This window comes from Phytophthora cinnamomi, assembly GCF_018691715.1.
Source record: "Phytophthora cinnamomi strain GKB4 chromosome Unknown Contig68, whole genome shotgun sequence".
Classification (NCBI taxonomy): Eukaryota; Oomycota; class Peronosporomycetes; order Peronosporales; family Peronosporaceae; genus Phytophthora; species Phytophthora cinnamomi.
In genome coordinates, this window is record NW_027151001.1 from 454,754 (window position 1) to 481,145 (window position 26,392).

General features: G+C 55.7%; 14 protein-coding genes across 14 annotated transcripts; 5 read left to right on the forward strand and 9 right to left on the reverse strand.

The window, feature by feature from the left end:
• Positions 1-35: 35 nt before the first annotated feature.
• On the reverse strand, positions 36-1,343 carry IUM83_07715 (DENN domain-containing protein 5A; the record flags this gene model as incomplete). The annotated part of the gene is made up of 4 exons (XM_067932035.1): positions 36-196; positions 270-927; positions 1,010-1,164; positions 1,241-1,343. 4 exons carry the CDS (start codon positions 1,341-1,343, stop codon positions 36-38), a joined length of 1,077 nt encoding a protein of 358 aa, XP_067786369.1.
• A 382-nt stretch (positions 1,344-1,725) lies between these two features.
• IUM83_07716 (DENN domain-containing protein 5A) lies at positions 1,726-3,365 on the reverse strand (the record flags this gene model as incomplete). The annotated part of the gene is made up of 6 exons (XM_067932036.1): positions 1,726-1,745; positions 1,821-1,847; positions 2,162-2,261; positions 2,336-2,987; positions 3,054-3,229; positions 3,297-3,365. 6 exons carry the CDS (start codon positions 3,363-3,365, stop codon positions 1,726-1,728), a joined length of 1,044 nt encoding a protein of 347 aa, XP_067786296.1.
• Positions 3,366-3,615: 250 nt separating this feature from the next.
• Positions 3,616-6,106, reverse strand: IUM83_07717 (DENN domain-containing protein 5A; the record flags this gene model as incomplete). Its single annotated transcript, XM_067932037.1, has 3 exons — positions 3,616-3,720; positions 3,806-5,206; positions 5,333-6,106. 3 exons carry the CDS (start codon positions 6,104-6,106, stop codon positions 3,616-3,618), a joined length of 2,280 nt encoding a protein of 759 aa, XP_067786426.1.
• Positions 6,107-6,240: 134 nt separating this feature from the next.
• IUM83_07718 (DENN domain-containing protein 5A) lies at positions 6,241-7,222 on the reverse strand (the record flags this gene model as incomplete). The annotated part of the gene is made up of 4 exons (XM_067932038.1): positions 6,241-6,371; positions 6,439-6,656; positions 6,744-6,874; positions 6,950-7,222. The coding sequence occupies 4 exons, from the start codon at positions 7,220-7,222 to the stop codon at positions 6,241-6,243; spliced, it is 753 nt and encodes a 250-aa protein (XP_067786429.1).
• Positions 7,223-8,133: 911 nt separating this feature from the next.
• Positions 8,134-9,159, forward strand: IUM83_07719 (protein phosphatase 2C 80; the record flags this gene model as incomplete). The annotated part of the gene is made up of 1 exon (XM_067932039.1): positions 8,134-9,159. The coding sequence occupies one exon, from the start codon at positions 8,134-8,136 to the stop codon at positions 9,157-9,159; it is 1,026 nt and encodes a 341-aa protein (XP_067786428.1).
• A 352-nt stretch (positions 9,160-9,511) lies between these two features.
• On the forward strand, positions 9,512-11,936 carry IUM83_07720 (tRNA (cytosine(34)-C(5))-methyltransferase; the record flags this gene model as incomplete). Its single annotated transcript, XM_067932040.1, has 3 exons — positions 9,512-9,771; positions 9,841-11,604; positions 11,681-11,936. 3 exons carry the CDS (start codon positions 9,512-9,514, stop codon positions 11,934-11,936), a joined length of 2,280 nt encoding a protein of 759 aa, XP_067786464.1.
• Positions 11,937-12,293: 357 nt separating this feature from the next.
• On the forward strand, positions 12,294-13,475 carry IUM83_07721 (trna (cytosine-5-)-methyltransferase; the record flags this gene model as incomplete). Its single annotated transcript, XM_067932041.1, has 2 exons — positions 12,294-12,367; positions 12,443-13,475. The coding sequence occupies 2 exons, from the start codon at positions 12,294-12,296 to the stop codon at positions 13,473-13,475; spliced, it is 1,107 nt and encodes a 368-aa protein (XP_067786438.1).
• Positions 13,476-13,677: 202 nt separating this feature from the next.
• Positions 13,678-14,698, reverse strand: IUM83_07722 (E3 ubiquitin-protein ligase NEDD4-like; the record flags this gene model as incomplete). The annotated part of the gene is made up of 5 exons (XM_067932042.1): positions 13,678-14,020; positions 14,101-14,201; positions 14,267-14,381; positions 14,445-14,472; positions 14,560-14,698. The coding sequence occupies 5 exons, from the start codon at positions 14,696-14,698 to the stop codon at positions 13,678-13,680; spliced, it is 726 nt and encodes a 241-aa protein (XP_067786437.1).
• A 1,323-nt stretch (positions 14,699-16,021) lies between these two features.
• IUM83_07723 (40S ribosomal protein S6) lies at positions 16,022-17,403 on the reverse strand (the record flags this gene model as incomplete). Its single annotated transcript, XM_067932043.1, has 3 exons — positions 16,022-16,047; positions 16,140-16,205; positions 16,863-17,403. The coding sequence occupies 3 exons, from the start codon at positions 17,401-17,403 to the stop codon at positions 16,022-16,024; spliced, it is 633 nt and encodes a 210-aa protein (XP_067786463.1).
• A 555-nt stretch (positions 17,404-17,958) lies between these two features.
• IUM83_07724 (uncharacterized protein) lies at positions 17,959-20,992 on the forward strand (the record flags this gene model as incomplete). Its single annotated transcript, XM_067932044.1, has 3 exons — positions 17,959-17,967; positions 18,405-18,650; positions 18,731-20,992. 3 exons carry the CDS (start codon positions 17,959-17,961, stop codon positions 20,990-20,992), a joined length of 2,517 nt encoding a protein of 838 aa, XP_067786288.1.
• Positions 20,993-21,531: 539 nt separating this feature from the next.
• IUM83_07725 (40S ribosomal protein S6) lies at positions 21,532-22,378 on the reverse strand (the record flags this gene model as incomplete). The annotated part of the gene is made up of 2 exons (XM_067932045.1): positions 21,532-21,615; positions 21,734-22,378. 2 exons carry the CDS (start codon positions 22,376-22,378, stop codon positions 21,532-21,534), a joined length of 729 nt encoding a protein of 242 aa, XP_067786440.1.
• Positions 22,379-22,913: 535 nt separating this feature from the next.
• IUM83_07726 (Cytochrome c-type heme lyase) lies at positions 22,914-24,152 on the forward strand (the record flags this gene model as incomplete). The annotated part of the gene is made up of 1 exon (XM_067932046.1): positions 22,914-24,152. One exon carries the CDS (start codon positions 22,914-22,916, stop codon positions 24,150-24,152), a length of 1,239 nt encoding a protein of 412 aa, XP_067786439.1.
• An 88-nt stretch (positions 24,153-24,240) lies between these two features.
• Positions 24,241-24,878, reverse strand: IUM83_07727 (Ankyrin repeat domain-containing protein 1; the record flags this gene model as incomplete). The annotated part of the gene is made up of 3 exons (XM_067932047.1): positions 24,241-24,353; positions 24,434-24,713; positions 24,786-24,878. The coding sequence occupies 3 exons, from the start codon at positions 24,876-24,878 to the stop codon at positions 24,241-24,243; spliced, it is 486 nt and encodes a 161-aa protein (XP_067786465.1).
• A 77-nt stretch (positions 24,879-24,955) lies between these two features.
• Positions 24,956-26,046, reverse strand: IUM83_07728 (Ankyrin repeat domain-containing protein 1; the record flags this gene model as incomplete). The annotated part of the gene is made up of 4 exons (XM_067932048.1): positions 24,956-25,012; positions 25,095-25,146; positions 25,238-25,848; positions 25,924-26,046. 4 exons carry the CDS (start codon positions 26,044-26,046, stop codon positions 24,956-24,958), a joined length of 843 nt encoding a protein of 280 aa, XP_067786462.1.
• Positions 26,047-26,392: the final 346 nt, after the last annotated feature.

The window sequence follows — 26,392 nt, forward strand, 5'->3', positions numbered from 1 at the left end:
AACGTTTGTTGCGTGGGCCCAAACTTGCACTCTTCCTAGTGCTTCTGTGCTTTTTGTGCTTCTGGCTGCAGTAGACTCTCGTAGTACTGGCAAAATAGCTGCGTCTGCGTGAACTCGTCCAAATAATCTTCGTACATACTGTTGCGTACTTCCTTGGCCACTTCTTCCTGTAACCGGTCGTAAAAGCTTTGCCCTCCTGATGGAGACCAACGCACACAGCACACAAGTGTCAGCCGGACGATTTCTTAACCCACACCGCTATGTCATACCTGAAATTGAAGCCGCCAAGTCCTGTGAAGAAATGTCGAACCCCAAATCACGCAGAAAAATCTCTGCTTCCTGCATTGTCAGCGTGATGATCGTGTCTTGTTCGTCGGAGAGTTCGTACCATGGTTTTCCTGTGGGCCGCAAAGCGCAGAGGCGCTCTTTCGCTTTTCGAAGTAACCGGCAAAGTTCTACACCATTAGGGATGGAAGTTGGACCTAAATGCCTCGTCACAGCTGGTACCGCGATGCGATCTCTGTCGATGTCGTAGAAGCACACATCGGACCACTCTGACGTTTCATTCAGCAAGTGGCAGCCCGCAAGAAACGGTACGGGGGAGTGCAAGAAGTCCAGAAGCCCTGCCGGTAGTAAGGGGATGTATGTCGACTGCCACTGGAACGGAGCAAGCAGAAGCAAAAGTGCCGTGCAGACTGCTGATACTTTGGCGGGGCTGTCACCCATGATCACAACCTGTTTCTCAAGCAGCAAGTAGGCCATAATTTCCACCACTTTGTCGGGTGCCAGGAATCGTAACACGACCCCAACTGACCATCGATCGGAGTGGCGCTTCGGGAACTGGTAGCTGAAATCGTACGATGGGAAACGAGCCGTAGACCAGTGTCCGGGATCGTTGATCTTGAGCCGACGTGCTCGATGTAAGATCTGCAACAATGACATCAGAAAGCAATTGGTTAGTAAGTGAAAAAAGAGTAATGTCGCTATGATAGGATGCAGGTGAGCTCACGTCGATTGAAGAAGCTGATAAGCACCGTCGATACTTTAACCGTTTGGTAGCTGTGGGAGATGTCTGTGCTGCCGACTGAGGTCTTCGGAAGCGCAAACGCATTGGTCTATTCCCTTTCTCTAGCAAAATCATCGTTTGTTCAAAGCTCATCGATGCTACGAAGCAATACACCAACAAACATATCGTGAATAAAACAAATCATTCAGTATCAAAGAAAAACCACTTTCATACCTGTCGCGATGCTGTCGACTGCTTCCAGAATGTCGCCAACAGCAACCCGATCGTATTCCTTAGGTCTGCTTGCATCAATGCTCTTCACCATCGGTTTATCCATAATCCACGCGTTACTTGCGTTGTAGTTACCTATATCGTCAGTACTGAGACTTTTACGAAGCTGACTTGGCCGTTTTCGCGGTTCATTAATTGCTTGAGTGTCTTCACTTTTGCTGGTGCTCACACTTGCATCCTCGCTTAGCACAACACGTTGTTCAACCGAAGACACTTTCAGTTTTGTGGCAATTGAAATCAGGTTGTTATGATCACTCAGATCCGCCTCGCTTGGTTGGTCTCGCAAGCGTGGATTTTCTTCGTGATAAACTGTGAATTCCATAGCAAGATCCAGCAACGGCCTCAAGACAATTTCGAACTCTTCATCTTCGACAGCAGTTTCGATGGTTGACGCAGCGGACAATATTTTTTGCTGCTCTAATTCATTTTCAATGATCGCCCGTAGTACCTAGATCATTTGCACAACATTAGGTCTGTGCCAATTTATTGAGACATCACGCTTCAAATGCAACGCAATTCTTACCGCAAAATGGAAGCGGTAAAAAGGGAACTTGCTCGTAAAGCAATAGCAGACCGGTGCCATTTTACTGGTCATGGTCGAACGATTTCCTTTGCTGGTTGGCGAAGACAAATTTCCTCCAAGCCAGCTCGGAGTCCAGCTCGATCGAGGGCTCTTGGGTGCCGCGCCACTTCCGGATGCGATGTCTGTAGTTGGCACCTCCTTCATCGCCGCAACACAAAATCCATACAAAACTTCGCCTTTCGCACCGGTGAGACGGAAAGTATAGCCACTGGTTTCAGGTGCCTCTTTGATATGCTTTTGAAGTGGTTCAATTTCGGTAAACCACTTCGACACTGCCACACCTCGAATTGACGTCGCTTGCTCTGGAGTACACATCATCAGAGGTACACCTCGTGGGAAGCAAAAGTCGGCAACGGACTCATCAGGGGGGTCATTGATTCTCTAGCAAACCCATCAAACGGACTGTAAACAGAAAAATCACAACAAAATAAAATTTGTAAGTGCACTCCACGTACGTTTGGGTAATCGTAGAGCAGCTTTGGTTTCCAGTAGCCAGCAAGGCCAGACGGCTGATGCTGTCGCTCCGTCTCGCTGAGAGCCATTCCCGTAACGAAAAAGCGCTCAAATATGTGCTCCTTCTTGAGGTGCATGGAGAACATAATCGAACGCGCCACATTTTGCAGTTTATGGGGGTGGGCTCGCGCATGCCAGATATCGCGCGCGGACGGTTTGGCATACATAATGCGGTACATGAGGTGTTGCTGTTGTGAGTGGTCACTATCAACGCCATTCTTCCCGTCCATCATTCGCTGCGACGACCCACCAAACGCCTCCAACGCAGAGCCTGTAGTCGACGATCGGTTCACTCGCCCAGGAACCCCTGCTGCATTGAGGTGGTGCATGAGCGATTGTCGGTCTCGCAGCTCCAGCGCGATCGACGGGTTGAACGGTTCGCTCCGGTCACTGGTTCGTGTCGGGCGGCGAATCGACTTGGGCTGGTCGTCTTCTTCTGTCACGACTTCCGACTCATGTCTCGTCGCGTCCACAAGTGGCAGTGGCGTCCCCGGAGCTTGGTCACTGCTGTCATCACTGTCATCCTCACTCGAGTCGTCGTCGAAGTCGAAAGACGACAGCGTCGGGCTCAGCAGATTGGCCGTGTGGTCTGGACTGCAGCTCAGAAAAGGTCAACAATGACTCAAAACAACGCCGAAATTGGGTCAACTGCAGACCCACCTGAACACCGACGAGGATCTCTCTGCAGTGGGCGGGTCGCCGTCCCCATTCGGCTGCCGCTCCGTGCGCACCACAAGGTCCAAGAGGTCCCTAGCCGTCTTCTGTCGGCGCCGCTTCTCCACCAGGTACTTCTCCTTCCACTTCTGCGCCTCGTACTGCGCCAGCGCCAGCTCGTTCTACGCCAATGCAGCAGCGACGTCAGCACAAGGACCGGTCGATGACAGGGACGGGTATGCGGCGCACCTGCAGCTGCTCGAACTTCTCCTGCCAGGCGTCGCCGGCGGCGCTCTCCGCGCTGAAGCGGGAGCTCATGAGACTCGCGACTCTGCGGGAAGCTTTGTGACCCTTTTGTATATGGGTCAGATTAAGAAAAATACAGTTGGGGAGCGGATTATGGTGCTCTTAAAGCAGAGTGCACTTCAACTTCAACATTGTTTTTTTTTTCTTTTCATTGACAAAAGGGGCATCGCAGCTCTTACAGCAAATAAAAATCACGCGCAGCTGCCGGCGGCTGGTGTAGTACTCAATAATCAAAACCACGACGCTCGACCTGGTTTGAGTGCTACATGATGGCACAGCCACCATCGCGCGACTTGTGCTCCGCATCCTCCATCTCCGTGTCCTGGCCAGGAGCCGTCACGCCACCAGCTTTCAGACTCGCTTCCATCTTCACAGTAAGCAAACGACGCACACAAAACGTTAGCACTGTCCAACCTAGTAGCATGAATGTACAGGGGAGATCTTTGACGTACCAGATCTTGCGTGAAAAGGAAGGAACTTCTCACAGAGAACTTGTCACCGTTGTCATACTGCATCAGGTATGCGCCGTTGTCCAGCTGCTTTACCACGACACCACGGATGAACTGCGTGCAGCTCTCCCCCACGGTTATCTTCGAGTACAGGATCGATCCCACATCAAACTCGTGGCGCACTTTGTGCGGCTCGGATGCCTCAGGAAGCGATGAGGCTATTCTCGTCTCAGAACTTCCGATTGCCATAGCATTCGCCCAACCACTTGAGCCTGACACCTCCCCGCTCTGCGTCGCTGGCTCGCTATGCGGCTCGTTTCCTGTCTTAGGGGAACTGGAGCCGCTCATGACCTCACTCGGCGCGACAATTGCCGAAATCGCCGTTCGGTACGGCGTGCCTGCTTCTATCTGGCTGCTTGAAAACGCTGGCACCGTGAATGCCGGAATGACCTGCTCATCCATGGTACTTGTCGTCGTGACAAACACCGGTGCAGCAGGTTGTTGTGGAGGCTCAACCGCCACTACACCTCCCGCAGCTTCCTCGATAGTTGTCACAAACTTCTTCATAACGTCCCGCATGGGCCCACTCAGCTCTAACCATAAAGCCTTGAACTCGCGAACAAGTACAAGGCGCACTGATCCTGGAAGCACCGACTGTTTGTCTTCCCACAATTGATGCTGGCCCTCGGCAATTTCCATGATCACTTGCATGGAGCTCTGCGTCACACCTATGAACTCGCGAATACGACGCTCAATGTCACCTTTTTTTATGGGTGCTGAGTCACCAAAAAACTCATTGTGGTTTTTGAGCGCCTTCTCCTGCTCTTCCAATTCCTCCTTCGCCTTGGACTGCTGGATTGAGTGAAACTCATAGTAACGGCAAAGCGCACGCGTTAGCATCGGGATGAACCTTTCCAAGGCCGCCGTTGCGCCAGCCTCTGACGTTGTGCGGGTCTCCTCAAACAACTTGCAAGAGTTTCTTAGTGCTTCCTCGCGTCGCTCGCGAACCTTTCGGAACAGAATACTAAGGTTTTTGTGGAATGCCAGCGCGTGATTGGCGACCTGCAAGGCCTGCGCTGCCTTTTTCACGCGCTGTTCGCTCTCAGTCCGTGAAGTCCACAGAGCCTGCACTTCCACGTCGTCTCGCTTCCAGACCTCAACCACAGACTGAAGGCTCGCCGAGGCTTCAGTCTCTCCTTCAGCAACGAGTTCTTCATGACGCTTGTGCACAAACTCTAGAATTTGCTGCGACCGGGTTTCCTTCGTCTGCTTGGCCTCCACCAGCGCTCGTTCAGCTTCCTTCACTTCACGAGTGCTTTCACCCGCCAACGACGCCAGCTTCTGGTCCAGCGTCTCGAGTGCAGCCTCCACGTCATTGCGCTCTTTGCTCGTCTTCTCGTTTCCCTGGTTAAACCAGATCAACCTATCCATGTTAGCCTTGCAAGCCGAAGACAAACACTCAATCGCATTCTTTGCAGCGTTGGCGCGTGCGTATGCACTCAGCCCAGCCGCCTGGGTCTCTGTCCGCACCACTTCAGCGACCTCTTCGTCTCTCTTCGTCAACATCTCATCATTTGGCGAGCACGCCCCCGAGTCAGTCGCATTGACTGCATTTGGTGGCAAACTAGCAGCCACCTCAACAGTCAACGCTGCTCCCTTCTTCTGGATATCCTGGGCGCTCTGTACGTCCACGTCCTTCACCCACGTGGCGAGGGCATCCACCGTCAGGTTCAGGTGCATTGCCAGCTCCAGCACCGCTGGGACCTGCAGAGCCGCCCACACCTCGTTCACCCAGTCCGGGTTGCGCAGCGGCTGGAGAGCAGCCACGCGGTCTTCCACGGTCTGCAGCAGCAACTGCTGTGCTCTGGTGCAGTCCGCAGCAGTGGGGGGCATCTCCGAGTCCTCCTGGGTGTTCAGCGTCGCGTCCCGGTCGTGCGTCTCCTCGTCTTCCTCGCTCTTCTCCTCCGGGTCCATGAGCGCAAAGCTCCGCTCCTTGCGCCTCTTGCTGGGCGTCACATTGTCGTCCACCGACGACGCGCTCATGCGCCGCTTCTCGCGCTCGCGCTCCGGAGAGCTCATGCTCGCTGGGGCTGACGCTGGAATGCGCTGGAGGCGGAGGCTCGCCTTCAAGAACTCGTAGGCGTCGTGCGTGCGGTTGTCGCAAGCGAGCAGCGCCCCCCTCAGCTCCTGGCTTGTCAGCGGCGGGTCGAATTCGTACATGGCCAACACACGCAGCTGCTCCAGCTCGCGCAGACTCGGGCGAGGCTTCTCCCAGTATTTCTCGTACATGGTGCCTGTTCCCATGATTCTCGGTCGCGCCCGAAGAAAAAGTGAGCGGTTAGTGCGAATGTTGCATTAGTGGCACATACAAAGACCAAGAGAAGGCGGAAAAGCACGGTAATTGTTACAAATATGACGAGAAGGGACCTAGGGCCCTATTAGTACGTGGCCGTTTCCTCCTCGTCTTCTTTCTCGAGCTGATGGGAGATGACCGCTGCCACGCACCACTTATCGTCGAGAGGATCTTTCTCGAGCTGCAGGATGGTGTACTGGCCCAACCGCAATGCACCTGCACTCACCGGGTCAATCAAATCGACATTTCGTCATAAGTAGTCTCGCAGGCACCAAAGACGCACCTGGATAGATCAGCGGAAGTTGTGCATGCGGGTGCTGGTCGCTGCCGCCGATGATCTCAATCGCGCGAGGGTCCTCCGGCTTGGTGGACTGCAGCATCGGCAGCAGCCCGGCGAAGAAGGAGCTCTCCACCACTGGCAGCCGGGTCTTGACCGCCGAGTCGCGCAGCACCAGCACCATGTCGCGGTCCTGCATCGGGTTCTTGCCATCGTTCACCAACCTGTCAGCAAGCAGCAAGTCCGTCGTTCAGTCAAGTCTGCATTCGTCCCTCTTCATTGAAGAGTCTTCAAGTTTGGGGCTCAATTACTTGAAGTATCGCGCTTCGCCCATGACAGCCACGCCGTCCACGAGCTGCTCCTCTCGGCAGTACACATTGGCCGAATACTGGGTCAGCGACGGCGCCGACGCGACGATGCTGCGCGTCGTGGGCGGGTCGTTCTGCTCCGCAACGTAAACAAGCACAGCCAGCCGTGAGCTCCCGCCCTGTCACCCGCAAGCAGACAGCAGCCGCACGTCGTCCGGGATGTACAGCACGCGGCAGATGATCATCTCGAGCCGCGAGATGAGCGCCATCATGTCTCCTTCGGCGGCCGCCACGGCCTCCAGCGCCTCGTACTCGTGCGGGCTGCGCTGGGCCACCAGGCCGCCGGTCACGAGCACGGCGTCCACGTCGCAGTCCTCGGAGCTCACGAGCTCCTCGCACAGCTGGTTCACGCGCGCGGTCTGCCCCTCCAGGTCGCTCAGCAGCAGCAGCTTGAGCTTGGAGGCGTCGCGCCGCATCGTCATCTCGGGCTGCGGTGATTTCGGACGTTACTAAGTGTACCGTGATGTTGGTACAGCTCACGAAAGTGTACGTCGGCATGTGCAACTCCGTGCGATGCCACGACCAAATGAATGAGTACCCTGCTGCTTGGGCTATGCTCCACCAGCGCCGAGTTCTTGTGGTGGCCTGGCGAAAGGCGAGATCCCCTCCTTTTTTCAGCTTGTGGACGAATGGCTCGGCTAACGTCGCGTCGAGCTCTCCAGACTCTCTTACGCTATGACTGATAGGCTCGCCGGCATTGGATGCCTTTGAGCTGCCATGTATCGCCATCCAGCGGCGTGTTCGCCCTACTCCGTCGCATCGCGGAAGCCGGATCAAGTGTGCAAGGTCTTGTTGAGCTGCACACATTACTGCGCCGCCTATCGACCAACCGAACGGAGCGCCAGCTGCGCCAGTTGCATGAACTCCGAGCACCAGCGCAGCGCCAAGAGCGTTTCCGATGCGAAACCAATCGGTGACCGCAACTATCCACTACCAACTTAGTCAAAACGGCCGCGCCATCGCATTGCCGACACCGTCACCAGAACCAACAGCATCAAAGACAAAACCAGCAGCGGTGGCTTCAACGTGAGCGTTTTGCTGTGTGAAGCGAAAAACATTCGGTCCGACAACGGCGGTACCACTACGTATCACTTGGTTTTCGTATGGCGCAATCATGAAAACTAACCTTAAAGCTGTACCTTTACTCTTGTACCGTGCACAAAGTACAAAACTCTTCCTCATTTGGCCACTTTCACGTCGTTCGACCGTTAGTTGCGCCTTCACCATGCGATGGGGAGAGGAACCGGGAAGGGACACGGCGCCCCACACGCCCCATTCCTCCATTTCTCGCGTACCGCTGCCGCTTCCTGTCGCCCGAGGGCCCCGACCGCCCATGAACGCCGCCCAGTACCTGCTGGACCGCATGCGCACGTGCAAGGCGATCTCGCTGCACGAGGTCGGCGACAAGAAGGCGCGCGGCTGCTTCTCGTCCGTGGGCAGCGCCACGCACTCGTTCCACGGCGACGACGCTGTCGGCTTCGGCCCGGGCTACATGGTGGTGGCGGACGGCGTGTCCGGCACCATGAAGGCGTCCGGCGTGCTGGCCCGCATGCTGGTGGCCGAGACGCTCACGCACCTGGCCAAGCTGCGCAAGCGCTCGCGGGAGGAGCCGCCCCGCGCCGAGGACTTCAGCCAGAGCATGCAGGCGGCCATCAAGAGCGCGCGCAAGATGGCCAAGCGCAAGGGGCGCCTCGACTCGACCATCTCGGCTGTTTTCTTCGACGAGACCTCGCGCCAGATGTTCGTGTACACGATCGGCGACTGCAAGTGCGTGGTGTTCCGCGGCGGCGCGCTCGTGTTCGAGAGCGACTCGATCATCTACGACTTTAACGTGCCGGCCGTGGTGTCCAGCAACCAGTCCATTAATTATGCAGCGGAGGTGCTGATCCAAGCCTTCCAGTACGAAGAGGGAGACGTGTGCCTGCTCTTCTCGGACGGCGTGCACGACAATTTATACGTTGACGACATCGTGTCGTGCGTCGCGTCGGCGTCGACGTCGCCGTCGTCTCGAGTCAAGGGTGGCGCGGCGGAGGAGATTGCTCGCAGCACGGTGCAGCGCGCCAAGGACACCTTCACCTGCAACACGCAGTACATCCCGTTTGCCGTTTCTGCCGCGGGTTTCTGCCGCGAGGCGTTGGCGGAGCTCGAAAACAGCAAAACCGTTGACGTAGAGGAGTTCGAGCGGTTCCGACAGAAGTGCGAGGCCATCCCATCTCTAGAAATCGAGCGCGCCGCGTTCACCAAGGAGCGCCGCGTGCGCCAGCTAGCGTTCTACAGCGCGTCCAACTTGCTCGCTTTCGCGCACAAGAAGCAGGGCAAGCGCGACGACATCTCCGTGTGTGCAGCAGTGCTTGCGTGATAATGCTCCACAGGCAGGCATTCCCTCTCACCACGCAGTCTGGTACGAACTTCCCAACAACAGCGACACGAGCATTGGGACTGCACACGCACCACCACACAGATACAGACAGAGTAGTATGACTATTAAACTAAACGAAACAATATATTAGCCCCAGCGACAATGACCTCACCAGTGCTTTGAATCAGTTGCACTGATGTAGTTCCTATCAGATACCGGTACAGCCTTTCAAGGTCAAGTCATGGTAAAAACAAACCGTACATAAGGCGAACCTAGTACGAACCTACTGCTGTCCAGTGATGGAAGCGCAGGTGGTGCGTCATTCCTTCATTTTTCCAGCTCGAGTGGCATCATGGGCAAGCGATCGCGCAACGGACGAGGCGGAGGCCGCGGGGGCGGCCGCGGCAGCAAGAAGCCGCGCGCGGACGGCAAGGCGGAGGACTGGCGCGCCGACAAGTTCGCGGACTGGGTGTACGAGAACGAGAGCTTCGACGCGTACTACAAGGCGCAGGACATCGTGGCGGATGCGGACTGGGCGGCGTTCAAGAAGGCGCTGGCCACGCCGCTGCCCACGACCTTCCGCATCAACAGCTCGTGCCCGTTCGCTGACCGGTGAGTTAGTCGGCAATTGCCGCAGCAAAGTTATTGGAGCTGTGGGGCTCATTTTGTGCTTTCGTGCAGTATCCGCGAGCACATCGAGCAGGACTTCAAGTTCGACGGCCTGGTGGTGGACGACGAGCCCGTCGAGCCCATCAGCCCCATGCCCTGGTACCCTGACAACCGCGGCTTCACGTGGTCGGTGGAGCGCCGGCGCGTGCGCAAGCTGCCGATCCTCAAGGAGTTCCAGTCGTGGCTTGTGGAACTCTCGAACAGCGGCAGCATCACCCGTCAGGAGGCGGTGAGCATGATCCCGCCTCTCGTACTGGGCGTGGAGCCGCACCACAGGGTGCTGGACATGTGCGCCGCCCCCGGCTCCAAGACCTCGCAGCTGCTCGAGTCGCTCCACTCGCAGGAGTTCGAGACGGGCAAGACCCCCACTGGTGTCGTGGTGGCTAACGATGTGGACCTCAAACGTGCCTACATGTTGGTGCACCAGTCGAAGCGCATCAGCTCCCCGGCGCTGCTTGTCACCTGCCACGAGGCTCAGAACATCCCGTTCCTCGGCGAGGATGGCAAGGAGAGCGAGGGCGTTTTTGACCGTATTTTGTGCGACGCGCCGTGCAGTGGTGACGGCACACTGCGTAAGAACCCGCTCATCTGGAAGAACTGGAGCGCCAAGAACGGTATCGCGTTACACCCGCTGCAACTGCAGATTGCCAAGCGTGGCGCGGCGTTGCTCAAGGTTGGTGGTAACATGTGCTACTCGACCTGTACGTTCAACCCGCTCGAGAACGAAGCGGTGGTGGCCGATCTGCTGCGGTGGAGCAAGGGCTCACTGGAGCTGGTGGATGTGTCGACCACGTTGCCGCTCCTGAAGCGCCGTCCTGGTATCAACACCTGGAAGGTGATGGATTCGAAGCTAACGGAGTTCACGTCTTACGAAGACTACGTTGCTCAGAATCAGAAGGAGAAGATCAAGGACAAGATCCGTGCTACGATGTTCCCGCCTACGGCTGAGGAGGCTGCGAGCCTCCACCTGGAGCGTTGCATGCGTTGCCTGCCTCAGGATGAGAACACTGGTGGCTTTTTCATCTGCTTGCTGAAGAAAGTCGCGCCGACTCCGGCTGAAAATGAAGAAGTCAAGGAGGAGGTGTCGATTAAGTCGGATGAGACCGCGGGAGAGACGGGTGAGGTCAAGGCTGAGGAGGTGGCGATGAAGTTGGAGGAGACCGTGGAGCAGACGGAAGAAACTGCTCCGTCAAACGATGCTGCGGCAGCCGTTGACATTAAGGCTGAGCCAGAGGCTCAAAAGTCTGCTTCTGATGAGGCTGGTACTGATGAGGTCAAGCCGCGTAAGAACCGTCGCGATGACCGCCGCAACAAGAAGGGCGAAGTGTACGTGGCATTTGGAACTGACAACTGGACCAACGTGCGCGAATACTACGACGTGGCTCCTGAGTTCTCGGGAGCACAGCTCATCACGCGTTCGGAGGACGCAAAATCCGTCACGTTTGTTACTGAGAGCATTACGATGGCTTTGCTGGAGGAGATGAAGCGCAAAAAGCTGAAGGTTGTGTACGCCGGACTAAAGATGTTTGAACGCAACGAGACTGCAGAGGGTGGCAAGGTCTACCGTGTGTGCCAGGCTGGTCTGCCCCACATTCTGCCGTTCATGAACAAACGCAAGGCCAAGGTGTCCGCGAAGGACTTCCAGATGATGCTGGAGCGTCTTGGTGATCTGCTGGACTTCGACGAGTTTGACCTTACCACTCGACAGTATTTTGCGGACGCTCCGATCGGTAGCGTTGTGTGTATGCTGGACCGCCCGGGCCAGTCCAACGTTGAGTACGTTACCCAACATGAATTGTTCCATGTGCGGTTGCTTGGTATGCTAACTGTTTTGGTTTTACATTTTCTACAGGTCGAAGGTGATGAACCTAGTGGTGTGGCGCGGCCGTAACTCGGTTAATGTGATGGCTGCCAAGGCGGATGTTGCCGTGCTATTGGGAACTATGAAGGAGATGAAGATCTACGACCAAGCAGTGCAGGAAGCAGTGTTGGAAGCCAAGAAGGTTAAGGATGCGGAGCGTGCTATTCGAGACGAGCAGCAGGAGGCGGAGAAAGCGGAGGAAAGTGACAAGAAAGTGGAGGAGGTTGATGCCACTCCCGCCGTTTAGAGTCATGATGCTAGATTCAAGCAAGGATTCATCTGTTCCTAGATAGACAACTGCTCTCAAACAGTTCGGCAATGCATGGGACCAATTTGCACATACCTGTTGTGAACTTCAAGCGTTCGAAGAAAAAAGCTGCTAATTTTGAATGTCAAGGTGACCAGAAAGGGGTCAGGAATAGCAAGCACGATCGTGCTTGCCCTCGTCCTCGTTCTCGATGGTGCAGTAGCTTATTTCTGCTCGCGGCTTGCAAGGGCAACATCCTTCTCCTTTAGTGGTCGAGTATTTGTTCGTGCGAGCTCTGGAGGAGCACTGTGATTCCAGTTTGGTCACGGCTGTCGAGAACGCCAACAAAGACGTACGATGGAGCGCAATTCATCCTCCTCCGCTGAGATGCTTCGCTTGCCAGATCACCTTGATACGCCTACATTCACATGGTGTGTATGATCTTGCATTCTTGGGTTTGGACGAATGTAACAACTAATTTCGTGTTTGTTTGTTCGTCGATACAGTGAGGTGTGCAAAATCTCGGTGCGCTCTGCGCAAAAGCTGATGGACCACGTGAACTTCTCGCCACTGCATCAAGCCTCACTTGGCCTGGGTAAAGGCTCGAACTCTGGCGACGGGGGCAAGTCAAGGCACATGCGTCGACTGCTATACGATGGTTCCAAGCTGTTCTGGCGCGTCAATGAGACCCTTGATCTCTGCATCTACGAAGACATGACAGCGAACTGCGTCACTATCCGAGCTTTCCCACAGAATACACCGCAGTCGTCCGAAAGTGACTCGAAGACAAGTGCATCCAACTCCATTCCGGCACTGGATGTGGACTCACGACTATTGCGTCAGACACTCGGGCTTGAAGCAGCTCCGAAGGTATCCGGTCTCTTCGGAAGGATGGCTTATCCTCCGGTGAACACGATGTCAAGCACAACGCTGGCTAACAAGGCTAAGGCTGCCACCGCAACTCCCGAGCATTCGGGCGAGCTTATCACAAAATATTTGCTTGCTCGGTTGCAAGCACGTCGTGACGCGCATGATCGTGTAAATCTCATTCTGCAAATGATAAACGATGATGAGGTGGATCCAGCCGACCTGCTGTTGGCTACAACCGAAGGCTCTCAAGGTCTGCCTACTGACCTCGCAATTCGCCGCCGCCACACTATTGATGATGTGAAAGAGGCGCAAAAGGAGGTGTCAGTGGCAGCCACTCGGCTCAAGAACGCTCGCATGAAAGCTGAAGAGCTGTCAAACCTAGCACGAATGACGCTCGATGCCTTTTCACGTTCAACTGACCGTGTCGAGACGAGAATGGTCACACGCGCGCAAGCTAAGGTTGCGACACTGGCATCGTCTGCGTCCAACACGATTCTGGGCTTGGATGGGGGGCGCCGATTTAGTGTTATGAGCAACAAACCGGCTGCTACCTGGATGCGCGCTTACGATCGCGTGGTACTTCAAAACGCTGTGGAGCGCAGTAAGGAAGTGATCGATCATCTTCCTCACTACGAGGAAAAGATGGGACCTATTGAGGAATCCAAGTAGCATCTACTTTTACCTGGGGAACCGATATTCTTAACGCACACATTATGCATACATGAAGCAACATCTTAGTTACGCTTAAGCTTTGGTACGGTACCAGGTACTACCTGGTAGCAAAGATCTTCATGGTAACTTGATCTCGACTCGATCAACTCTTACTACGAAAGTATTTAATAACGCTAATCAAGAATTGACAAGTTCGTAGTTAAGATGTAAGGTTTTTCCGTGGGTCATTCCACGTTGTAACACGGTTGATATGATCGATGAAAAACACACGGCCCTTGGCGTCTGTCTTCTCCTCCCACCCGACTGGAAGTGGGGCGGTGCAATTCGAGTTTTCATCTGAGTTCCTTGGTGCCATTTCCGACGCAGCGTCTTCTTTCTGCTGCGAGATGTACCGCAGGAGCGCTTCGCAATATAGATCACGAGCTTCTTGGTTGGAAAAGTCCAACCTTGCCGTGGATTTCCACGGCATTGTATCGTGCTCAATCCGAGGTGTCTCCGAAGGTAATCTTTTGCTCATAGTCAAAACATTAGGAGGCTTGGGACTGCATCATGAACTGGCGTTAGCGTCGCTCTTTACGTCATCAGTGACAACATCAAAGGCCCGGCTTTGGAGCGTACTTACTCACGAATACGAATGGTAATGCCCGGCGAAATCTTCTGCGTCTTTGGATGCATGGCTGGAAAATTCGTTGTGACGGTGGTGGCATGAAGTCGATCGTTTTCCTGTACAGAGAGATAATCAGGCAGTGAGCAAGAGCAAAAATCTGCGGGCAACCTCTGATACATACCCGGTTGTGATAGTCCGTGATACGGCGATTCATGTGTGCGATTCGAACTTCATGTGCAGCTCTCTCTTCGCGCATTCGCCTGGTAAACGTGCTCAGCGCCTCGCTACGTGTCTTCCTACAAAAATTATCCATCGTTAGTCTCTTCCTTCGTGTATGTACATCTACAAGGGGTGTTTACGTTGGGCTGCCATCCTGTAGCTCGTCGACTACATATTTCAGATTTTACGAGAAATAACGCGTCCAGTCAATGGAAAGTGAATAGAGAAGTCAGAACGGTGGTTGAGAGTACAAACCTTTCTCACCGCAGTCGACTCCTGCAGCAGTATACGCTACCACATGCTTGAAGCGACGAAGCTCTGCCTGCGTTTGGAATCTTCCACCAGCGTTGCGTTCGTCGAAAGCGCAAAATCCTGCATGCGTGGCGCGATTCATGACCCCCGAACAGGAAAATGTAGTGAGCTCGTGACTCCTGAAGAAAAAGCCTGAGAATCGTGCGTAAGGATGTCACTCTACGCCAGGATAAGAGCTTGAGCTATTGTGATCCACCATCGCACTCGTCCCCGCTCCCCATTCCACTAAAAATACGTCTTTCGCAGTGGATGATTGACCTGGTATCATCGACCTCTTTGACGTGGAATGCTACAGCTACCTTCATCCGGAGAAAAATAAATTGCTCTGCTGCACATGCGACGATCGAGCGCCATCTACGTCAATAACGAAAAAGACTACAATGCTACTGCAATAGTTCTCACGGACCCCTTTGACTTGGTATTGTACACACTTCAGTACAAGCAACCAGACTCGCCAGCACAGAACTTCCGTGACGGTGACGCTGCTTGGACGCGATTTCTTGCCGCGAGGCCACTGCTATATCTCCCCAATCGCTCTTCTATTACGGATGAAGACCCGGTTAATCGTCACCGACGTCTGTGGACCCAACAAGAGCTCCAAGCGTTTGGAGATGAAGTAGAAAACCGGACTCGTGTTCAATTGCAAGCACAAGAGCGTACGCTACGCCGATGGCACCAGTCTGCGACCCATGTGCAGCGCTGCTTCCGTGGTATGCGCGACCGGATGTACGTATTGAGACTGCGTCGAGAGCTGTTTGAGTATGCAGCTACACTTGAGAGAGCCATGGAGCTTGCTCGTGAGCGACGGAGACGGCGCAAGGCTGCTGTTGCGATCCAGAGAGGATATAGGTGTCATCGAAAGCTTGTTATCCTTCGACAGCGGGCAGCAATCATACTGCAAAATGCGAGTAGGCGCTTCATGGAACGGCTAAGCCGCTGGAAGGCTCGATTAATGATGCAGCGCGCTGCTCGTTCCTTTCTGTGGCGCCTCCGTTGGCAACGATACAGGCAGCGCGCGATAAAAATGCTCAATGCAGCAGCAAGACAACGAAAACTTGTACTGGCTACGGCAGCCTTCCGCCAAGCCCGAGAAAATGCCCTACTTCAACGCCAAGCAAATACCTGGGCAGCTCATCCAGAGCGAATGCAGATGCTGTTGCGGGCGCGCCAACGACAGCAGAAGTTGCGACGATCAATCGGCGGCGCTCTTCCTCCTTTACAACACTCTTTGAAATACCACAACAATCAGGCCAAAGCATCGAAGAAATACCAACAGAACTTGCCTCCGATTTTCCCTTCCAGTCGCGGGGAATAATTTCAAACGCCAACATCATAATGAAATGTTTGTTTATCGATCTCACGCACAACTCGGTGTCGGTCATCGCCGGTGAGGCCGTGTTCCTCATTATTGAGTAAAAAAAAACAAGAGAACTAGAGGTCAACCATGTTAACAAACTGTAGGCATGCATCACAACAATGTTGACGATTCAATCCAATTGCATACATTTACCGCAACTACAAACCTGACTGCAAGCCCGCGCACACACGACTAATAGTTGTGCTTACAGGACACCCTGCTCGCCCACAAACTGTAGTCACAGTCGCAAAACGCTTGGTTACCATATCAACCACCACCGGTGGCAGCCAGTTGCGGTGAACCAACCAAAATGCTTCGAAATTCTTGATAAATTCCAGTACTTCTAATCGACGCTCATCATCAGAAGTCCCTGCAGCTAGTCCACTTGACGTCCCAGCTAGACCACAGACTGTCCGTAGCCCTTCACAGAACGTATCCATATACCCTAGCATTTCATTCCCGAGAAAATCTAGTCGCTCCTCAGGCAAAATCGTTCTCTGCTGCTGCGGATCTTCTTGGCCACATGAGTCCAATATCTGGGTGAGTGTGTACGTCATCATCAGCGCAGCTTGGTAGAACCCACGGCGTAGTTCAGCTTCCCGCGCTTGACGCACCAATGCGTTTCGCGAGCTTTTGCTTTGCTCATACTGAGCCTGAACACCGCCAGTCAAATGAAATGTATCGTCGAAGACCCTCCACGAGCGCTCGACGTCGCCAATGCAGAGTTGTCCTAATTTGCTGCGGCAAGCATCCATTACTTTAGTCCACTCTTCTGCCGCGGTCTCCATCCCAGTTTCGAACTGGTCCATTTCATTCTGGAGGTGTACGATTCTCTGGCTACACTCTCCACTCATTGCCTCCAGACGTGCGATGGTGCTGCTCAACGCACGCTCCCTGCCGATGCTCGTCCTTGAGCAGTCCTCGATCACCAGCCTCCACTTTTCCATTAGCTGCAACAGCTCTCGTAGCACAGCCCCCAGAGCAGGCTGACCTGGTTCCCTCTTGATCTGCTCCACGTGCACTCCCCCCTGTTGTCTCGGCACTAAGCTCAGTACCTCACACAGCACCAAGACCAAGTCTTCGCTCGCCCGGTACCGTCGGTTGTGACCTTTAGAGAAGGCCAATAGATCCCCCAACTTCTCGCACGCGAGGCGAAGGCAACTGTTGACGTTGGCGGATGTCGGCACGCCCAGGTCACGCAGCAACGCTGCGACCGCTTGCTGGTCGGCGCGCAGCTCGCGGTGCTTGGCCAGCAGCACGAGCTTCTCGGCCACGTCGGGCCACGACAGCGTCTGACTGGGCGACGTCTCCTCGCTGCTGTCAAGTCCCCTCTCGCTCTCGCTCTCGCTCTCGTCGTCGCTGATGACGATCACTTCATGGTCCGCAGGCTGCAGCCGCGCGCCGCCAGCTTCCACCGCCGCGCCGTCCATAGCTCGGTTACTGTAGCCGTTGTGAATCAGTCAACTTCAATCAAAAATCAACTTTGACGGGGGTGACACTATTTCATGTCGCATGTCACTCTCACGGGGTAACCGAACCGTCCGCTGCCCCGGTCCGGCCGAACCGTCGAGTCAGTGGCCGCCCAGAGAAAAACGACGAAACCACCCCCCATACATTCTCGAAGAAGAAGCGTTCCGCCAGCGAGAAAGGACGGAGCTGCAGCAGCTCTCAAAGCCTAAAGCGACGGCTAAAGCGACGGCGGGAGTTATTCCTCTGCCTTCCCTCGGCCGACGCAGTGTCCCCCCCATTCTCGACGGCCCCGTAGTGTCCCCGCCGATCGCGCGAGCGTCTGATTCCTTTGCATTCCGACTCGTCGCCCCCTCCCCCCCCCTTCAGTGTCAGTGTCGACCGTCTGTCGTCGCGTTACACGTCGCTCGCTGTCCGTCCGCGTGCTGCCTCCCTCCGCTTCTCGGCGCAGTTTGCTCGTCGCTCCCCCTTGCGTCGTCTCACTGTCGGGCCCTGAACGCCCCGCGCATACCAACACACTGTTCAAGGTAAATATCGAGCTATTATCTTTCGTAGTAGGCTAGCCAGAAGATAGACCGCCGTGCACTACACACACACTGGCACTGCACCACGCACTCCTCGCACCTCTCGGACGCCGTGTCTCTGCCGCCCTTGACGGGCGAGTTGGAGCACGTTGCTGCTTTCAGTGCTTTCTGTCGAGAGAAACTTGAAGCTGAGCTGTTGATGGCTCGAAGGTGGTGCTAGAGGTGGGTGGGGGCCATGACTGAGGCTGGACGCCTCGGGAGCTCGTTGCCCACCCCCGACCGATCTTATGATGGTCTTGAACTCGACTGGAGAAAGACTGGTGCTGGAGCTGGTGGAGTGCAGAATGGTGTGGGTGGCGGTGCCCCAGTGCCGTCGGAAGACGTGGAGATGATTCGGAGGACTCACTTGTGCACTGTGTGCGACCTGTCTGGATGTGTAGACCATGAACGTCAACATGGAGCGAGCCAGCTTCACGAGCCTGCTGGAGCACTCGCAGTTCGGCTCGCCGCTGCAAGTCCCGCAGCAGCCGCTGATGCTTCCAAGCCACGCACAAGCTCAGCCGGCGTTCGGCCTTCAAGGCATGATGTCCCAGCCGATGTCAATGGGAGCCCCGCAGTTCGTCAAGCAGCAGCCAGTGCAGCAGCCACCAGCAGCAGCTCCGGTGAAGCTCCCTGCTGACCAATCGGTAAGAGAACAATGTGTAAGTCGTGATATCGTCTGCAGATTCAAATTCTTACTGTGGTGTCTTGTGATGTCTTAACTCAGGTCCCGAACGTACTTCAGAACATGATGAGCCGCAGCAACAGCTCCAAGCTCACGCCGTCAAGTGCGGAGGCCTCTTTGCTGTCCCTTGTGGATGGTGAGCTTCGCGTGTCTTCAATTTCAAACCTTCCCGTCTTTCTCAAGATCCTGCCCCGCTGCAAGACGGAGCCTGAACAAACTCTAGCACTTGTGGTGCTCCGTGCTACATCCACCGCAACTGACGCCAAGCTATCTCACGCCTGCGCTGCTGCCTTTGAGAAGAGCGGTGGCCTGCGCCTTGCCCGTGCCTGGGTCGACTCGGCTGTGACTTGGCAACACAACGACTTGCTGGTTCTACTGTTAGAAGTCTTGCAGACTCTACCGTTGCAATTAACTAGTATTACGGAAGCACGTATCAATGAGCCTATCGTCAAGTTGCGCAAGAATGCTCGCGAAGAGCGAGTCAAGCGCGCAGCTCAGGATCTTCTCAAGTTTTGGCGTGGCAAGTTTACTGAGAAGGAAAAACCGGCGGCACCGCCGGCGGCTGCCAAAGAGAAGAACAACGATTCTTCCAGCACGACCAAGCCGTCCTCATCGACGACAGCCTCCCTCTCAAAGCAAGCGACCGCTGCTGCCTCACTTGCTGCCTCAGCTGCTGCCAAACCTGTGCCTGCAAAGCAGCCAAAAGTATTGAAGAAACGAACAATCAAGCGGTTAGAGCGGCTACCATTCGGTGGTGGCAGCGCCGTGTCAAAGTCAAGTGACCTAATTGGAAACCTCATGCAACGCAAGTCGGCCAAGGACGCCGCTGCTGCTGCGGCTGTGGCTGTGGCGGAGAAGAAGGCTACCTCGTCAACCAGCAGTAAGGGTGTTGGCAGTACGAACTCGAGTGATGCCAAGATGGATGGCTCTCAGTCTGCTACTATCCCCGCTGTAGACGATGCGTTATCAATGCCCCTTCCCACGATTCAAAGTTTCAAGGCTGCATCATCTTCGAGTTCCTCCGCAAAAGAACGCAAGCGCATCCGGTGGGCAGACGAGAGCGGCGAAGAGCTTGTCAAGGTGAAGTTGATCGAGTCGTGGCGCGATCTTGTGCCGTACGACCCGCGCCATGATGACCAGAGCTTCAAGGATGCCAAGCTGCGTGAGCACGCCAACGAGCGACATGCGCTACTCGCTCAGCATCACAAAGTGCCGCCGGCTGTAGCAGCTTCGAAGGCGCGCGAGTGGACTACCCCAGCGTTTATTCGTTTGCCGGAAGCTGTGGCAGCGCGTGTGGACAGCAAGACTGTCACCGATGAGATGCACGTGCAGGACAGTCGTCGGCGACATGTGGACGAATACGAAGTATTAGCTGGTGAGATGCCGATTCCGAGTCCGAAGGAGTGGGAACGCGTCAACGAGCCTCACCGGGGGGCACCTTTAGAGATTCCACTAAGCGATGTTGTTGAAGGCGAGCCTAGCTCTGCTGCTATGATGGCTCCGCCTGCCTCATCGGCCCTGCCCGACTACTCTCGAGAGGGATATCCTTCTGGAGGGTACGACCAGGCACCGGGCTATGATCAGCGTGGTTTCAACGATCGCAGCGAGTACAATGGTCGTCAAGACCCCGAGGCGGATCGTAAACTGCGCGAGGCGTTGGGTCCTCTGCAGGAGAACACGGTCGCTCTTCTGCTGGACAACCCCGACGTGGTGCCGCAGGTGCTTGAGGAAGCGCAGCGCCATGGCAATCGTATTCCCGATGCTCGTGTGTTTGAAATTGTGGATCAGTATCGTCGCGGCCGCTTTCAAGCGCCGCCCCATGCTGGTGGTCCCCCACCAGCGTATAGTCCTTATGGTAGTCAGCAGCAGCAGTATGGCGATATGGGTATGGTTCCTGGTGCGGGCTATGATCACCAGTATCAGCAGCAGTATCCGCCGCAGCAAGGCCCGCCAGGAGGGCCCTTTATGCCTGGGAAGCGGAAGGCGGATGCCATGGGCGCTCCGCACATCGGCCTAATGCCCGACGCACCGCAGTCCAAGCGGCCATCAAAGAAGAACCGAGGCACGCTTCCCTGCAGGTATTTTGTCTCGCCTATGGGTTGCAAGCACGGTGGCAACTGCCACTACGCGCATGTTCAGCCGGCGCCGTCTAACGGCCCCGAGAGTATTTATAACGGCCAAAATGGTCCCATGATGGGAGGACGAGGTGCCGGTCCCATGATGGGCGGCCGAGGACCTGGCCCCATGGAGCGATATGGCCCTGCGGGCATGCAGCCGGGTCACCACATGCGTGGAGGACGATGATCAAAATCTTGGGAATATAGCAATGTCGTCCAACCGTCACCAGCCTAAGTCTCGATCTCGATGTGGGCAGAGAAGAAGCCAGCCCAGCCCAATGCTGGTGCTGGCTTGCTCTGTTGCACTTTTGAAGAATACACACGTCGGAAGACGCTTTCATTATCTACACCGCTTGCATGGTTCTTCGGTTCTCATCCCGACTACACGTCAAGTAGCTTTCGACGAAGATGCCTTAATAAAATTTCGTAATATTTCCTTCAAATACATTGACATTAGCTTGACATCAAAAAAAACGTTTTGCATCTAACTTTACTTTACACAGTGCCAAACCATCACATGAATAAAGAGAAGTGGAAAAAGAGTTGTTTGCCAAATGGAGCATTGTGTATTGCCTTTTGTCCTGTTCGTTATTCGAACCCACGCCTCGCCGAGATGACAGGGCGCGGGGAACAACACGTATTGCAGAGGAGAGATGCCCCAGGACCGTTCACCTTTCAATAGGTGAGGCTGAGCCCAGGGCTCCGAGCCCGCTAGCGTGAAACAGCTTACGCCTTGACCGACGAGGCCTTGCGGCTGCTGCGACGCTTGGCGATCTCGCTGGCACGACGGTCCTTCTGCTCCTTCACGCGCTGCAGTGCCATAAGGCGAAAAAGGAGCAGGGTGGTTCCAACATTCGCGCATACAGTAAGTCAGTCTCACGTCGTACAACAACATCCACTCAACAATAATCAAATGAAGGAGACGCACCTGAGCGTGGAGGCGGTTGTACTCGGCGGCCTCGCGCTGCACCTTCTCGCGCTGCTGCACCTTCTTGAGGGCGATCTGGCGCTTGTGGTGGAGCGTGCGCGGGGTCACAAGACGCTGGATCTTGGGGGCCTTGTCGTTCTTCTTGCCCGTCTTGGAGTCGAACTTGCGGCGGATCACGTACTTGCGCACGTCGTCCTCCTTGGTCAGGTTGAACAGCTTGCGGATGTTCGAGGCACGCTTGGGGCCGAGACGACGCGGGATCTGCACGTCGGTCAGGCCGGGCACGTCAGCCTCGCCGGCCTTGACGACCACCAGGTTGAGCACCGAAAGGTCCGGGCCGACGATGCAGCCGCGCACCGACTTGCGCTTGCGCTCGCCCTTGCGGCGCGGGCGGTAGCACGACTTGCCCTTGGAGAGCAGGAGGCGGGCACGGCCGTTCGAGAGCACGCCCTGCTTCATGGGGAAACCCTGCTTGTCGTTACCGCCCGACACGCGGAAGATGAAGCCCTTGAACTCGTCGCCGAGCACGTCGCCCTCCACCTCCTGGGAGATGCGCTTGTCGTAGAAAGCGCGGAGCTTGTGCTCGTCATCGACTTCGAGCACCTTCTGGGCACCCGTCAGGGGGTTGGCAATGTTGAGCTTCATGTTGGAGAATCTGCAGGGACGAAGACAACAACTTCATCAGTCTCTTTCGCTCGAATAGCCGTGGAAGGCAGCGGACTGCTGGCTATCTACGGGTGGCTGCGCGTCTCCGCTATATGGTGAGCGCACGCGCAGCCTCCCGCTCGATCTACAGCAGCCGCAGTCAAAAAGCGCGCGGACGGACCCGCTTGCGTACCTCACAAGACAATAAGGACAATGGTATTGATGCGGCTGTCGGCGCTGAAGGCTGGGGCTTCCCCCACCACCAACGCTCCAGCAGGGCCGATTCAGGCCAACCAAGTACGCTGACTTCGGAAAACGCCAGTCAAGCTATGCTACACAGAACGGCCTGTTGCCCCGACTCCGCATCTTGGGAATTGTATGTGAGGGTCTTCGTCGTTAAGTTCGCTTGAGCAGAGACAGGTGCTAGGTACGGTGCCCCAAAATAGCGCTAGTTTGGGTGCTAGGTCGAACTTAGCCGGAGTGCCTCGGCGTAGCCGCTCGTTCACGAGCTCATTTTCGCTACGGACGAATCGACATGGGCAACCAAGTGAGCACTCCCGCTGCGGCGGACACTGCTGCCAGCCAGCAGGGCGGCTGCCCGGTGCAGCATGACGCCAAGAAGGCGGCGCCTGAAGGATGCCCAGTGCAGCACGATGGCGCCAAGAAGATCGAGGGCTGCCCCGTGCAGCACGACAAGAAGCCGACCGTGGCCGACGCCATGGCCGGCGGCTGCCCCGTGGTGAAGGACGGCAAGGTGGACAGCGAGGTGTACAACGTGTACGGCCAGCGCATCGACCCGACCAACATGATGCCGTACAACCCGAACCAGGACCCGAACGACGAGCAGCGCTACCCGCTGCCGCAGGACCGCGTGCAGTCCACGATCCCCAAGGGCGGAACCGAGGGCACGTGGCTGTACCCGTCGGAGCAAATGTTCTTCAACGCGCTCCGGCGCAAGGGCAAGGGCGAGGACGTGCACGAGGGCGACGTGAAGGCCATCGTGTCCATCCACAACAACATGAACGAGCGCGCCTGGGCGCAGGTGGAGCACTACGAGAAGGTGTGCCACCCGGAGCTTGAGAGCTCCAAGCTGCTCAAGTTCTGCGGTCGCCCGGACAAGCTCACGCCCATTGCGTGGGTCAAGAGCATGCTCGGATACGGGGAGCCCTTCGACCGCCACGACTGGACGGTGCTGCGCAGCGACAACACGCAGGTGCGCTACGTGATCGACTACTACTTCGACGACGACAAGTCGGTGCAGGACGAGGTGCCGGAGCTGCACTCGGCCGACAAGGTCAAGAGCATCTCCATGTACGCTCGCCCCGCCGTGGACTCGGTGGGCGCTCTGGTCGACCGCATTAAGTTCCCGGTGATGGCCTTCATCAACGATATGAAGGGTCCAGATATCACTGCTCGTTCTGCGCTGGTGGAGCGCGCCCAGGAGGAGAAGGACGCCCCGGAGCCGCTGTCCGTCGAAGAAGTTGAGCAGACGTTCGCGAAGATCAAGGACACGTGCAAGAGCTGCATGCAGGAGGTCAGGACGTGCAGCAACGAAGTGCAGTGCTCGCAGGCAGCTATGGCTCTGCAGCTCTGCATGGGTCGCATTATCTGCCCACCGCAGGCTGCTGCGTTCACTAAGGCACTCGATGGTGGCGACGAGGCCGCTGTTGAGGCTGCCTTCGATGCCATGAACACCAGCCTGGAACAGTTCCAGGAACGTGGCGCTAGTGCGATGCAGGAGCAGGCTGTGCGTGAATCCCTGGCCAAGAAGTAAGCATCACCTAGACAACGATGGGTTCGCAGTAAATAACACAATCTAGACGATTTTTATGCCATTCGTTGCAACGCCAAGCTGAAAGCGGCTATTCATCCTCGTCAGGGCACACAATCACTTGCCCCCTACAGTCGACATATTGGTTCCGCAGATGGCCTGCACGCTCCTGCTCCACCTTCAGTTTTGTGAAGAAATGCTCCGCTGAGCATGAATCACAACGAGCATCAATACGGTCAACTACCCGGCTTGAATGTAATGGCAGCGCTGCACCCAATACTTACGTGTTTGAGACCAAGTGGCTGTCAACACACCGCGCCGCTGGTTGAGCAAAGTAAATGTTTCGTGTCGCTCTTTCTCACTAGCACGCACTCGCTCGATCGTATTGTAATGAAGTAGCAGTTGGTGCAAACTCTCGTAACTATGATCCCGTGCATATTGTACGGCCGAAATCCCCTTTCGATCATGAATAAAGGCGTCAGCCCCGTTTTTCATGAGCAGCTTTGCGCAGTCATAGAGTCCATGTCGCGCGCAGAATTGCAGTGCGGTCTCCCCGAATGCGTTCTAGACCAAGTTGTATAGGAATAAACGTTAGGATATCAAACGGTGAGCATGATCCATATCGTCTTACAGTACCTGGGCGTTAACATCACATCCTTGTGTTATCAGAATCTTGAGAATGTCTTGAACATGTTGACTTCGCAGCATCAGAGCAGCCACGTCCTTCATTGAATCCGGAGCCCCCAATGTCCAATTTCTCCACAAGAAATGCAAAGCAGTATCTCCATTAGCGGTAGCAAGCCACACTACTGCGCCGTGGTCCAGCAGGCACTGAACGAGATCAACGCACAAGGCGCGACAAGCTTCCATTAGTGGCGTTAGACCCAATGTTCTGTCTTCGTATACAACAATTTCATCCGCCTTGTCCTTTGAAGCAAGCCGTACGGGTACATTAACGTCCAAGAACGAGTGGAACTTTAACCACGCGATCACTTCACTGTCATCGCGGCAAAATGAGCAACACAACTGGTCTTGCATTAGCTAGTAATCAAACCTCGACACTTCATTAGCACGACACAACAACGCACCGCTTTGGAGCTGCATGCAGCAGTCTCCAGAATTGTTCCATGCCTTCACGATGCTGCACCTCACACAGCCGAATCTGCCGCTCAGCCTCCGACCGTCGCACCTGCTCCTGCTCACCTTTCAGATGAGTCGCGAGTTTGCCAACGTAATGCTCCAGCTTCGAGCGTCCGTGTGCGCGCTCCAGTCCAAGACTAAGGACGCCGCCCTTCTTCTTCGAGCCATACGAGCCCTTCCCAGCTAGCAGCGATGCATCCGAGAGCAAGAGCTTCTTCTTGGCCGCGGCCTCCATCTCGCGCTGCCTCTCGAGCGTCAGCTGCGAGCCTGCGATCGGGTACGCGTCCCTCATGTATCGCGCATGGTACTTCCCGCGCAGATTCAACTGCGTCTGGCCGCTGGCCGCTTGCAGCCGATTTGCCAGCAACTGCAGCTCTTCGCCTCCGAGATCGTCGAAGCGAGCGTAAATACTCGGCAAGCTTCGCGCCGGCTTCAACGCAGACGTCGCTGCATTGCCGTCGCTCTTCTCGTCCTCCTCCGCTGCCTTTGCGGCACGAACGTCGTCCCTCCGAGCGTTCATTGCAGCGACATCCGCCTCCAGCTCCTCCGCCCGCCGCTCCTGTCATAAAATGCATGTATGCATCAATACCTCCTCGACAACAAAGGCTCCGCGGTGTAGCGTAGCGCACCGCACCGCATCGAGTCGGTAGCGCTGCTGGATCTGCTCGCGGTGGCGACGCAGGTACTCCACGCGCCGGCGCTCCACCTCGCGCGGGTCGTCACCCTCCACCTCCTGCTCCTGCTCTGCCCCGCGCATGTTGAACCTCGCGTGGGAACCGCCCGCGACCACTTCCACTGGGCGATTTGCATCACTGTAACCCTATATCCTTTGCCAATATATATTCTATATAATGCATACCGCTCTAATTGAACCTATGAAAATTTGATTGGCGTGCGTTTCCGATTTAGTAGGATGTGTCGAAATAGAGACGCGGCACTGTATCGACTTTTGTTACACCATATGTACACCATTAATCGACGTGAAACTGAGACTGAGACACAAGCGAGAGAGAGGCTGCAGCGGCGCAGCACTCGACGCACTCGCACTCGCACTCGCAGCGCCAGCAGGAGCGGCGCGCAGATTCGACACACACACGAGGCGG